The sequence below is a fragment of the Perissodus microlepis genome, chromosome 19 (genome assembly GCF_051167445.1).
Source record: "Perissodus microlepis isolate ML-2025 ecotype Zambia chromosome 19, ASM5116744v1, whole genome shotgun sequence".
Lineage (NCBI taxonomy): Eukaryota > Metazoa > Chordata > Actinopteri > Cichliformes > Cichlidae > Perissodus > Perissodus microlepis.
The window spans coordinates 20906661-20920288 of record NC_140479.1 but is presented as its reverse complement, the minus strand read 5'-3'; the positions used below and the strand labels follow the sequence as shown (position 1 = coordinate 20920288).

General features: G+C 38.9%; 1 protein-coding gene across 1 annotated transcript in view; it reads left to right on the top strand.

The window, feature by feature from the left end:
• Positions 1 to 13628, top strand: part of dph6 (diphthamine biosynthesis 6) — a 58818-nt gene that overhangs the window by 28222 nt on the left and 16968 nt on the right. Inside the window, exons 11-12 of the mRNA XM_084914741.1 lie at positions 2542 to 2671; positions 2798 to 2972. Coding sequence (XP_084770867.1) covers positions 2542 to 2671; positions 2798 to 2972 — 305 coding nt within the window. The remainder of the gene's footprint in view (positions 1 to 2541; positions 2672 to 2797; positions 2973 to 13628) is intronic.

Genomic DNA, 13628 nt, shown 5'->3' with positions numbered 1-13628 from the left:
GGGTAACATTTATAATTTATACATTTATAAACAAGCAAACAAGACACGTTTTGTAAGGGTTAATTCTTGTGTTATAAATTGCTGTGGACTGTGTGCCGTCCTGAGGGCTGACAGTCAGGTGGAGCGCAAGATTTTTTCTCCGTGTTTTTCTCCATATTTTTCCATTTAAATATGAGATATTAGATACTGTCAGAAACCAAGGTTTCCACGTGTAAATGAAAATATTGTTATTGTCCCAGATCCCTCCAGGTTTTTCCGCTCTGTGTGAAACTGAGTGGGAGCTGTGCACTGGGGCTGCTATCTCAGATCCTACAGTGAGAAAGCTTTGGTATGATTGTGTCTCTGAAGAAATGGGCCAATAGAAAGGAGAAGCCAAACTCCTGAGTGATAAGATCAACCCAAACCTAAACATCGTTCACTCCTTCGTTGATAGTTAGAACTTGTGGTTCATGATGCCATAAACATGTTACAGAGTCCAGTCATTTTCACATATTTATTAACTCTCAAAGTCTGAAAGTCTGCTGTTTATTTCAGTAAATATATGCTTCACTCCCTGTAAGCCCTGTGATGTGTTTAGAAAAAGAAATAAATAAAAAAGTGACATGCTGCAGGAAAGCAAAAAAAATTCAATTCAATTCAATTCAATTCAATTCAATTCAATTTTATTTATATAGCGCCAAATCACAACAAAAGTCGCCTCAAGGCGCTTCATAGATACAGAGAAAAACCCAACAATCATATGACCCCCTATGAGCAAGCACTTTGGCGACAGTGGGAAGGAAAAACTCCCTTTTAACAGGAAGAAACCTCCGGCAGAACCAGGCTCAGGGAGGGGCGGCCATCTGCTGCGACCGGTTGGGGTGAGAGAAGGAAGACAGGATAAAAGACATGCTGTGGAAGAGAGACAGAGGTTAATAACAGATATGATTCAATGCAGAGAGGTCTATTAATACATAGTGAGTGAGAAAGGTGACTGGAAAGGAAAAACTCAATGCATCATGGGAATCCCCCGGCAGCCTACGTCTATTGCAGCATAACTAAGGGAGGATTCAGGGTCACCTGGTCCAGCCCTAACTATATGCTTTAGCAAAAAGGAAAGTTTTAAGCCTAATCTTAAAAGTAGAGATAGTGTCTGTCTCCCGAATCCAAACTGGAAGCTGGTTCCACAGAAGAGGGGCCTGAAAACTGAAGGCTCTGCCTCCCATTCTACTTTTAAATACTCTAGGAACAACAAGTAGGCCTGCAGAGCGAGAGCGAAAAAAAAAGCCATCATCAAAGTGCACTGTTTTCTTAGGAGTCTACTGTAGTTTTTTAATTCTTTAAACTGAAGCGATTTTCGGCTGTTGCCTTTTGACACTTCATATTAAATATTAAAGTTAAGTTGCACCATTAAGTTATGTTCAGCTCTGCTCTCTTTCAGTAAACTCCTATTATTATCTTAGAGTAGGAATATACAGGGAGGCAACTTGAAACAGAGTGAGGACTGAGTAAACATCAGCTGGACAGACAGTGCCAAAGTTGCACTCAGAGCTTTGAGCCATCCACAAGTGCCAATTATACACTTGTTCTGATAACATCTCTCCCACTGATTACAAATAAATGAGCACTCCTATCAGCAATTATCGCATACATATCAGTGGCAAAATAATGTGTTAAATTTAGTGCAATTTGCAGTAAACTACCAGCCACAAACCTTAGTAACTCATGTTTGTGTGTTTCATCATTTGATGGAGCAGAACTCATCAGTGCAGACTGACTTTAACCTTTGCCAGTCTGTTTGAGAATGATTGCAGTCAGTCTGAGTTAGACTGAGACAGGTTGTCTCCCACCAGGTGAACTGGTGACCAAAAGTGGTTTCCTATTGTCCTATTTTTACTCTAGTGGGACTGAGCTCTTGCAAACAAAAATCGTATTTCTTGTAGGTTTATTTTTGTTTTTCAGCCTAATCATGACCTGCTTCACATGCGTTGATATCTCTTTGGACCTCATATTAAGTATCCCAGTAAAAAGATACCAAATGTTCAATATTTGATCAACACAACATCTCTTATCAGCTTAATTTGTCATGAAATAAGGAGAGAACAGGTCTCATATGACCATGAAACTGCTTGTCAGTCAATCGTGTAGATACTTTGTATAATGGATTATGTGTAAAACTGGCTGAAATTCCCAAACAGTTAATGAAAAAGTTTTGGTAAACCTCTGAAACATATTTATCGTTTACTGTAGAATTCACTGTGGTGGTGTAATAAGACAACATTAAAAAATATCCATAAAATTAAAAAAAAAAAAAATCTCATTTTCATTCTGTCCAGAAACTTAATGACCTCACTGTAATGGTGCTTAGCGAGACACTTTCATTTGCCACAGACCTTTGCATTTGGATTTTATTTGGACTGTACTGTACTGTTGTTTTATTGTATGTTGCCCACAAAAGCCTTTTGTAAAAATGCATATTTTAACCAAGCAGTAATAATGTTAGGCTAGTGTAATTTATTTATAATATATTATTATCACTTCCAATGTATTTACTGTCTATAGGGGAGTTGGACAGCAGGGGCTGGAAGATGAAGGACATTGTTCTGGTTCACCTGTACGTAAAAAACATGGATGATTTTGTTGAACTCAATGCAGTCTATAAGAAACACTTTGACATCAACCCTCCAGCCAGGTAAGTGTAAAACATCTTCAGTATTTACGCTGCTCAAACTTGCATTTACAGCTCATTCTTATTCTGTGTTTATTTTATTTCTTTTTAGTACAGCAATCATCCAGTTTTCTTCTTGTTTTTGTGTAGGGTGTGTGTCCAGGTGCCTCTACCTGCTGGTCAGCTGCTGCAGATGGACTGTCTCCTCCATGACTGGACCGAGCCCCTGGCAGAGGGCTGCTTCAATCAGAGAGAAGCTCTGCACGTCCAGAGCCTGTCCCACTGGGCCCCAGCCAACATCGGACCCTACAGCCAGGCCCTCAGAGTAAGTCTAGAAAAATATCCCCAAAAGGGAAACTATTTCTTCTATTTACTTATTAATAAGTATTTACATTTCAGCCCTGTTATTCACAGAAATTATTGGTTTCCAAATGATAAAGTAAGTTTTTGGCTTGGACCAAGCAAAAAATAGGAAACATTACTGTATAAAAGTAAGCATTAGATTAAAGAAGGATAATCAAGGATTAATCTGATGATTGACAAACCTTCCTGGTGATTCGTATGCTTTGTAATTGTGCGCTCTTGAAAGGCAATTAAAATTGTGCTTGTCCGTCTCTTTTGTCTTTTGTTTATATAGAGATGCACGTGTGCGTATGCATGTGATTGTTCTGTGTGACTTGTGTTGTGTATACATGTAAATATGTATCTCTTTCATAGTGGGGAGTGCATATTCATTTTTGCACTTGTTTGTAAAGTTAAAACTCAAACTTCTTTCATATTGTTTCAAACCCAGAAAGAATCTAGAATTCAAAGGGAGAGAAAAGGAAGTGTGGGCTGTGGTTGCACGGTTGGCTTGGTGTTGTGTTTACCCAGTGTGTATTATATAGGATTACACTTGTCAAGGTACTGTCAACAAGGATAGTGTCCATCTCCTCCACACCGTCCTTGATGCTGCAGCCAAATCCATCTATGAGTGAGAACATGTGTGGATTAGCCATTCATTCAGAGCTTGACGGCATATCTCTCCAGTGTGTCACCGAAGTTCAGTTTGGAGTCCTGAGATGCAACCTACAGAGTCAGGTTTGCTTTTAACATGCCAGCAGTGTTTGATTTCCTCAATGGAGTCTCATCGAGACATGAAATTGATGTCAGCTGTGTGCATGCGATGTTGCCTCTGGAAAGCAATCTATCTTTCATTCCTCTAATGATCGTTCATATCCAAAGCAATTTGAGAAAACAATGAGAAGAGTTTGTTCAGAGCTGTGCGCAGAGCTTCGTACGACCCCTGCGTGGTCTCTCAATGTGTCTACTCCTCCTCCACGCTACAATGGCTTAATTTGATCAAAAATGTTTTAACATCTCTTCAGTACAGATAGGGAGTTTTACATATTGATACAATTACCCCCTTGCTGTGAGCAAGCATGCAGTCCCACCCCTCCTCTCACCAGCACCATGGTGATGCCATCTTAATGACACTTTTTTTCTTGGTGAGTGTTGGCAACAGGGACAGGGCGAGAACAGCGACCAAAGAGCTCTTGTGTGAGAAACCTTCTCATACATTCCATTCCACGGAAATGAATTAGTGAATAAAAGAGGGATTTAACAATACAAAGGGATTGGAAGTTGGGGGGAATGAATATCAGAATATTAGATCATAATCATGACCAGAGAATCCAGTCAGCTATGTGAAGCTCAGCTATTTTTAAGATAATGATGTTAATGAGTTGAACCTAGGGGGAAAAAATGGAAACAATTGGAAAAATAAAAAAGGTTTCTGTTACCTTTCTTTAACAATTATAGTAAATATATATAGTATATATATGTATATATAATATATATATATAGTAATGCTAACCATGTGAATCTAGGGTAGTCAGTCAGGGCTCTAAACTAATCAATGTCCAGCTGTACTGGGATCAGTTTATTCTTTTGACAAATGTCCACTGGTTTGAAAGACAGCACATGGCTGCTGACAGAACGCTCTGCCCCTGCAGGACTTAATTACAGTAGGTCTCCACATTGAGGCTTGGTACTGGTGGAGGTATAGGGAATGGCATTATGGATTGGCATTTGATGGATGCTGGACCTTCAAATTCTATTCGTCTATTCATCTGTCTGCTCAGCTTGTCATGTCTCTCTGCTTCAGCTTTCTGAAATGGCAGGCTGACTGAACGCCGGCTTGGCCTGGTAAGCTGACAGATTTAGATGTGACTTGATTTAAAGAATTAGTTAACCTTTATAATGTCAAAGCTGGGGGCCTCTTGAGGGCCTGTTGGTGTATTGTATGTTGATATATAATATGGCATCAGTTTAGGTTAAAGCCGCAAGCCATAAAGAAAAAAAAAACACAAATTTAATTTATACCCTTTTTTTTTTATAATGTTTCATGTTGTTTCATGCCTGACAGACATGTGTTTACAGGTTGAATTCACTGTGATATGAACTGTAGAGTAATCTTATCGTGTTATTAGTGAGTGTAGCTGTATCAAAGTTCTTCTCTTTAATTGTTTTGTTTTGCTGTCTTGTTTGTCAGGGATCTAATGAAAATTTAGCTGTCATTTGTTTTAGACGCAATTTACATCATCTAATTAAGATATAAGAAATTTCAGTCTTTTACTACAGCAATCAATTCATTAAGACAAAGGATGTTTCTCAGTTGGAAAATATCAAAACAAATTTTCTCATTACAACCAAAGCCAAGTAATGGAATGCTTTTATGAAAGCTTTTAGGCAATTCTTTTGGAGTGACATAAAAGAAGCAGGAGGCCGGGGAAGGAGCACAAGTCTGTTTTTAGTTGGCTATGTTCCATGTTTTACACAGAAATGTATTACTAATAATAATAGATTACGCTTATTAGTTGCCAGATGGATCAAATTGGTCTATCATTCACTAAAGTCAGAGTTAGCAACAGGGGTCTCTTACTTGCAAGATCTGTTTAAATTAATGCTGCCCGTTCAGTCACATTCACTTCTGAGCAACATTTACTGCAGCACGTACGATACCCAAACCATGTCTGAACAGACAAACTATCAGCTGGATGGTTGTTAAACATCTCCTCTTTCCAGTTAAGGTAAGTGGCTCACCCCTGGGATATTTGCTGGGACATTATTCTCACTGATCAGATTCGGCGAGGTACGTTTGGGGAGTTGACTGCACTAGCCTCAGGTTGCTGGTGAGCACTAACCCCTTGCCTCATTCCCCTAATTGTGAGTGACAGTCAATATTGTAGAAGATTGTCATGCACAAGCCCACGATAGGATTTGCATTGGATTTTGAAAATTGTCAAAGTGGACCGTGAGGCATCAGGAGGGAAGTGAATCTGACGCTGCCAATTAGTATCAAAGGGAGGAGTGTGTTGAGGCAGGCGGTAGAATTTGAATAATCTTCTTACAGGAGCATGAATGTCTAAAAACAAAGAGCTGAACTTTGTTTGGCCCTTTTGATGAAGAGCTAAGAGGTCAGGCTGAGTCAAAGTCAGACTGGGCCACCCGTGCTGGACAAAAGAGAAAATTGCTCTGCTTGTTTGAAGCTTCAGTTTAATTGCATTGAGTACAAGTTAAATAACAAACATTGCTTTAAGTCTGTTTAACATAGTTGACATTGTAGATGGAGAGGAAACACAATATGAAAGAACTCTGAATGAAATGTGACAAATATTTCCAAACACAACTGAAAATAGACTTTGTGGTTTCACGGTAAGCAGCTGAAACTGCTGACACACAATAAACAAAAATATGTGTATATGTTCTTTGCAGCTTCAACAGAAATTTAACAGTAGATAAATGTACACAAATAAGTAAATAAAGACTGGCAAATGGTAAAAATGTGGGTACGTTTTATGGGTCTCACTCTGAATTTTTCACTCGTGTAAAGGAGCCGGCATGCAAAATTCAGCAGGCCCCTACCACATCAAATATGCCCCCACCTACCGAAACTTCCTCAGCCTACATCCAGAGACTACATCTACCTCAATTACCACAGAAGAGTAATTAGCCAAAAACCAGTGTGTGTGCACACATCTGCGTTCAGGGAGGTATTCATGCAGCACGAACAGATTAATTAGGACATTTAACTTCATTTCTAATACAACAAAATTAATCCTATAAAAAATGAGGGATCTCTGAGGAGGTGCCTGTCAGCATCTGACGCTTCTCCCCTGTTTGCCATAATCTATTAAAACCTTGGTTTTATCTCACCTCTCCCCTGTCATACTTTCTGGATTTTTTCATAAACATGGCCCATACTTCATAAATGTCTCAATTTTCTAGTCTATTAACATTACTTCAAAAGCGCTTGATAAAAGAGGAGGGCATGCGTGAAATAATGCACCAATAATATGAAAACGCTGGAGGGTAGAACAGTAGGGGCGGCTCTCCAGCTTGAATGCTCAGACAATGCAAGGGATGTTATCAACTTTAATAAAAGAACAAATGATCACTTCCAACTAAGGAGGAGGGAAGATGAACCGGCGAGGGGGGAAACGGGTTGGGCCAGGAGGGGAACAGTTGTCGAGTAATTGAGTCGATGAAAAATGAGGTCTTGAAGGCTCAGTGGTTTCAGCAGTTGTGAGATTGAAGGCTAGTTGAAGCTGCGGTGTTCTTTAGCGCATGTAGTTACTTGCTCCTAAGTTGCAGAAGAGGATGTTAACACAGATTTGTTTGTTTATTTTTTCTTTTTATTTCACTGAGAATAAGCACAGGGAGAATAGGCTGCTTGTTTCCTTTCCTGAATTATGTGCAATGAATTGAACCTTTGTCTTTCTAGTCTGAAAGGTTTTAACTGACAGTTAAGCTTCACCTCAGAGCGTTTCCCAAACAATCATTGATTCAGTCCCTGTCTCTATGCATCACCCAAGTCTGTCTATGTAGGCTTTAGTTATCCTACCCTAACACCAGGGTCAACTGTCTCCACTTGAATTGGACACACACAAAACACAATGATCAAACCCGGTAAGACCTTACCACAGTGGCATGTCGGCTGTATGCCCTGAGGCCGAGTCTTACAAGGACACACACAGACACACACACACCTGTGTGCTCTTTGCGATAGGCTCTGTCTGAGCGACAAGGTAAACTGGTTTGGTCATTAAAAAAATTCACAGCTGACTCAATGTAATGCACTCATGATTGACAGGATAGGTACACAGCAGTCATGCTAAACTCAGTAAGATGCAAATAGATATATATATATATATATATGTATGCAAAGGCAAGCAAAATAAACACCCGAGCGTACACGCATCATCTCAAACCATCAGTAAATGTACACCTAACAAATGTTGTCAAATATTTACTTGCATACAGACAACATATACACATAATCTCTCCTATATTACAGAAACAGGACTTCCTTTGCCTCCCCAAATATAATCCTGAGAAATATATCCGCTTTGAAATATGGTTCATAGTTTCGTCTAGGGACCGTGCTGGAGCTACTGCACGGGGAATGTACATTTTTGCCTCTAAATGTCTACACTTATATGTGACAGGTCAAAGGAGATTACCTTTTTAATCTGATGAAGAGGCAGTTTTATGTGAAGCGCTACACAGCAGCAAGGGTAATTATATTCTTTCCAGCCCTATCCTCCCTGGCCCTTGTCCCCCCTTTCTCTCCTGCTGTGATTGTGTGGAAGCTGACCTACCGCGGCAGTAGTCATTTCCAGAAGGCATGACGTTCTTTGCTACATTATCCTATGCTGCTGCTGCTGCTGCAGCACTATGTGGGTACAGGCTGGTATCAGCTTGTACCAGGCGAGGACAGGGGAAGGACTGGATCTGTCAGAATACATCGGCTCTCATGCGGTCGCATTTGCCGGCGCTGTGCCTCTGCTTCGGCCCCTGCCACACTCCCACTCATTAATGGGCCCAGCCATGACAACTGATCCTAATTGCCTTTGAACAGCTCTTCATGTATTATTGGTGCCTGACTGCCTTGGTCCATGTCAACAAGCCATGGGAAGCAGGGACAGCATTGCCACAGTTATCGTCTCTCTTTTTTCCCCTTATATATGTACATAGTATACAGACAAGGATGCCAATATATTAATATAAGTATTTACACATTGTGTAAGTTTGTCTTTACACACAATTAAATATTAAAGCTACAAAGACCTTGATTCCCTCAAGAAATTGAGTTATGTCTTTAGTGGATAGCATCTACAAAAGTCAGTCATCTTTGCAGTTTTACAAATAAGTAAACTTCCATTTGTTAAAAAACAAATTAATATATATATATATATATACAGGTGTGTGTGTGTGTGTGTGTGTGTATATGTATGTATATATATATATATATATATATATATATATATATATATATATATATATATATATATATATATATATATATATATATATATATATATATATATATATATATATATATATATATATATAACATTTGGGGGTTTGTATGTAGGGAATGCACTACAATATTTAATGATATGTAGATTAATGTAATCAGTTGTGGTGTATGAATATGATTACACTTGATAAATAGTAGTCTCTGCTTTTTAATTTGAGAGAACCACATGGTACGTGTGTGTGTGTTTGTCTTTTTGCTATTTCTGTATGTGTTTGTGTGTGTATGTGAATGCATCCTTGTTTGCTTCTCACTTTGTCACTGCTGATGAGCAGTGGAGGGGTGAATGGTTCAGAGACATCAAGAAGGCATCTGAAAAGCGTCATGTAAAGATCCCACCACCGCAGACATCTGCCAAGACACTCGCGCTATTACAATTGCAATCACAAACACTCAGTCAAAACACATCAATTATTTGTAGTCCCATGTGTGAATTATTACCCCATATCCAACTATTTACTTCGCATTTCACCCATCTATTTGAATACAGAAAAAGGAGAGGTGGGATGGCTTAGCTTTTTATTTGTGGAATGAAATAACTGAATACCAAATGCATAGATAAAAAGCATGGCAGCGTGTCCTGTCCACTTCCATCACTGTCTGAGAGAGGAGAGACGTATGACCATCCCATTACTATGGTAACTAGCCACTATATTCAGAGCTGCCCGGGTGTGTTTCTTCCCCCAGCAGTGACGAGAGGGCATAGCTGACAGGGCCTACACACACTCGCACATGCAAACACACAGATAGGGAGGGTCTGGAAGACGCTTTTCTTGTGAAATCTACATGTGTGGCAAATCTAGACAGAACAATACAGTGACCAACACGCATACATGCTAGTGTGGTGACATGCAGGCAGTAATAAGTAACAGCATTAGGAATTGTAACCCACTGCCTTGTCAACAATTTATTCTTACCCAAAGTCTTTAAAGCCAAACAGTCAGCTCAGAAACATTAATTGAATCTAACTCTCACTGATGATTGAATTCAATATTGGAAAGAGTTTAATACAGCTGCCATTATACGCTATTTCTATATTTGTTATGCTTGTGTTTCAGCTATTCCACAAGTTCAACATATTAAACATGGCTGTAAGTGACTAGCTTAGAAATGAGTATTGCATCTTTTTAATTTTACACCCTCACTCTATCATAAATTTCACATAGAGCAGTTCTTGTAAGTAGTAGCTTCAAACCTGGGTTATTCTTTTTTCAAAATGCCATTGTCATCAAAGTATGCTTTGCTGAGGTAAAAGTACTGCAGATGAATAATATACTGCCTCCTCTTTTTTTGGCATGTGTCAGCATGTTTACTTTTATTATGTTTTTTTTTTCTTCTAATTTTTCCTATAGAACTTTTATGAAAGAGAATGTCAGGCACTGTGTGTATCGGTAATATGATGAATTTGAGATGTTCATTTAATATACTATAGACTGCACAATGTCTTCTGCATGCCAAAATGCATTGAGCTAAATTTGATGCACTCACACAGCTGTTAATTTTCTCCTAGGTTTTTCACCTAGGATTTGGTGCATTTTACGAACCATGCTTTTTTATAATTTCCTATAGTGTTATATTATTATACAATACTCATACTGTAGGAATAATACATGATAGTTTATTATTTGACGTTATCCATCCTTGTGCCCTTTTTTACTAAAATATTTTTTCATCTTTGTGATTTTGATTTGTTCCTCTTTATATTATTAATGTCACGTTGCAGCTATGTTGGCGTTTCATTGATAAAATGAAAAAATACAAAGTGGAATCAAGTGAATGTTAAAAATATATTTTCCTCCTATTGTTTTTTTTTTTAAATCCACGATCCTGCAATTCGCCAGTTGTATTTGTGGCTTGTTTCTGTGAATATTTTAACTTGGTCAAAAAAAAGAAAGAAAGAAATGAAACGAAAATCCACGGAGACTCTGATGCTGTCTGGTCAGAATGTCCATGCTTTGACTGGACTTTATGCAGCATCTGCACCATGGCTGATGTGCCAGCTGCCTTTTTAATGCAGTCATACTGCCATCTGTTGAGATGAAGAAGGAATACATTTCGTTTGCTCTGCGCTGCAGTTTCTCCATCATATTTCTGTCAGCTAGTCTGTCTTATTTTAAATGTTTAATTTGTTATTTATTTTTCCACACTAAGCTACACATTGTGTCCACTGCAAAAAAATAATTTTCAAGAGGATAGACAAGACAGGATGTGTGTATGTGTATGGACTTTTCTCGCTCGATTAGCAGCTTCATGTTGCTGCGACACAGAATGATTGATTCAGCCTGTGTCATGCAGAATAGACATTTCACACCGTGGTCCTGTTCTGGTTATACCTCATATACACTCACACACAGACTTGTTTAACTTCACCACTCCTGACAGTTACACTTTAACGGCTATAGCATTTTATTTTGACATAATTCTTCTGTGGCCAGGTTAAGTTGACGCTTCTCTTACCAGCCAGACTAAGAAATGTTGCTTCACGGAAAAGAAAAATATGAAAAGACAGAAGAGACGAGGTGGTCGCAGCTGGGGAGGGAAAAAGAACGGGGGATGAGGGTTGTAGTTTCAGCATCATTCAGTCAGACAACATGCCCCTCAGCTGAAACAGCGAGACCCTCCCCGATTCTCTCGAATTAGGGAGATTAGCGGGAAAGCGCATAATGCAGGATGATGGAATTTGTCATAATTTGCATTGTCCTGGAAAGATTCGGCTTGATAGAGCGATGCATGGAGAGGCTTGTCATGTCCCACGGGCAGGTCATAGAGGAAGCTTGGCAGAAATGATTTTTGCGATATGTGCATCAGTCGTAAAAGCCTCACAACCAATTTGTCAAAAAATGTGAGGTCGGGACAGTTGAAGGCAGCAGGGCATTTTGCCTAACGCAATGAAAACCCATGCCCCTCCATCACTCTTCATTTTCAACCCAACTCTGGTGTGGCACAGTAGTCTGAAGCAGCAGACAATTATATTACATCAGTTTGAGGTATTTGTTATGTTTATTTGATCGTATTTCTTAAGTTTAACATCATTTTAGCAGCAATAAATGTGTCCAGCAAAACACAACACAACACATATTTTATTTTATTTTTTTAAGTTTACATTTTTTATGATGGGGAAAGATGCATTTACTTTTTTTGTTTTGTCTTTTGTTTATGTCTGTTGACGTTCCAGTGTGTGTCCCTTGGCATCCAGCAGTCAAGCTCCTCTGACCTTGGTTATAGTACTGACTGGCAGCTCCTGACCAGCATTAAGTTGACTAGAGCTGGCATGGCAGTGTTACTCTTCCACAAGGTTCATTGTGTATGGAGTAGGCATGTCGAGGGCAGACATAACAGACAGAAAATAAAAATACAGATGAGCTTAGTGAGGGTGGGGGGCTGGGGAATAGCCAGTGCCCCTCAGACTGACCACACATTGCTTCAACAATGGGTCATTATACTTGCATAATATTGCATATTTTGCTAAAATTGTCACTGTGTCTTCAACATATGTTTATGGATTGCTTTCAAAATAAATGTTCCATTTTAGACCTGAGAGAACGCATTCAGAAATGCCTCTTCTTTGTGCAGTTTATATGGCTATTTATGTCGCAGTTTAAGTAACACTGATGTCGTCTGACAGTTGAGCATACAGGGGTTAGGCTCAAACTGGAACACAAACAGGATGACAAAAATAAAGAGAGTGGAAAAAAGAGGAGGGAATAAAAAAAAAGGCAAATATCTTTTCCCCTTCCCATGAAGCCTTAAATGAGAAGACTAACATGGTGAAAGGTTTGGGAGAAGGGAGAAAGGTTGTGGTTCTCCTGAAAGGTTTGTATTTTCGAAATGAGGTGTCAGAAGAGGCAGGATTTCCTCAGGGCGCGGCACAACACGAGCCCATTTCTTATCATTTCCCACTCCCAGACGTGATCTGCTTTGAATTCACTAATGCTGAAAGAACCCCACTGACTTGAAGCCAGTTTGAGATGAAATCACAGCACACATCCCTGACAAACTGCCATCCACCACACAAGGATTAAACGGTTGTTGCATATCAAATCCGCTCCAACAAGCAGGAATAATATATGCACTTAAATACATTCAACAAAACTTCAACCTCAGTTTTTGATCCCCAGATTTTGAACTATTTTGAGCTATTTGCCAACCCTAAAGTATTCAAGAAAAGAAGAAAATTACCAAAGAAAAATTTGTCACATTAAAAATGCTCCATATGGGATTAAAAGTAAACCAAAGAATTTTCCAATAAAAGTGTTTTTTATAACTTATACATCAATTTACGGTTTCAAATAACATTTAATTGCAGTATTGTGGGTTTACATGTAGTCTAGTGCTTCTTACACATCATACAATTTTACCATTTTATTCTGTTCCATTTTCCAGCTTTCAAAAATCGTCATCAGTCCTTTGCAATGTAAAGCTTCAACAATGAACAAGTTGCCTTTTACTGACTCTTACTCCGTGCTTAGTCTTCACTATATAAAAAACATGCAACAGCATTTAAACAAATTAAATTTCCCAAATATTAGTTACATTTTGCATTTAATTACTGACAGTGTAGCTGATATTGTACTGCCATTGCCCCATTCGCTTTGTTATATGTCCTTGGATAAAGGAAAA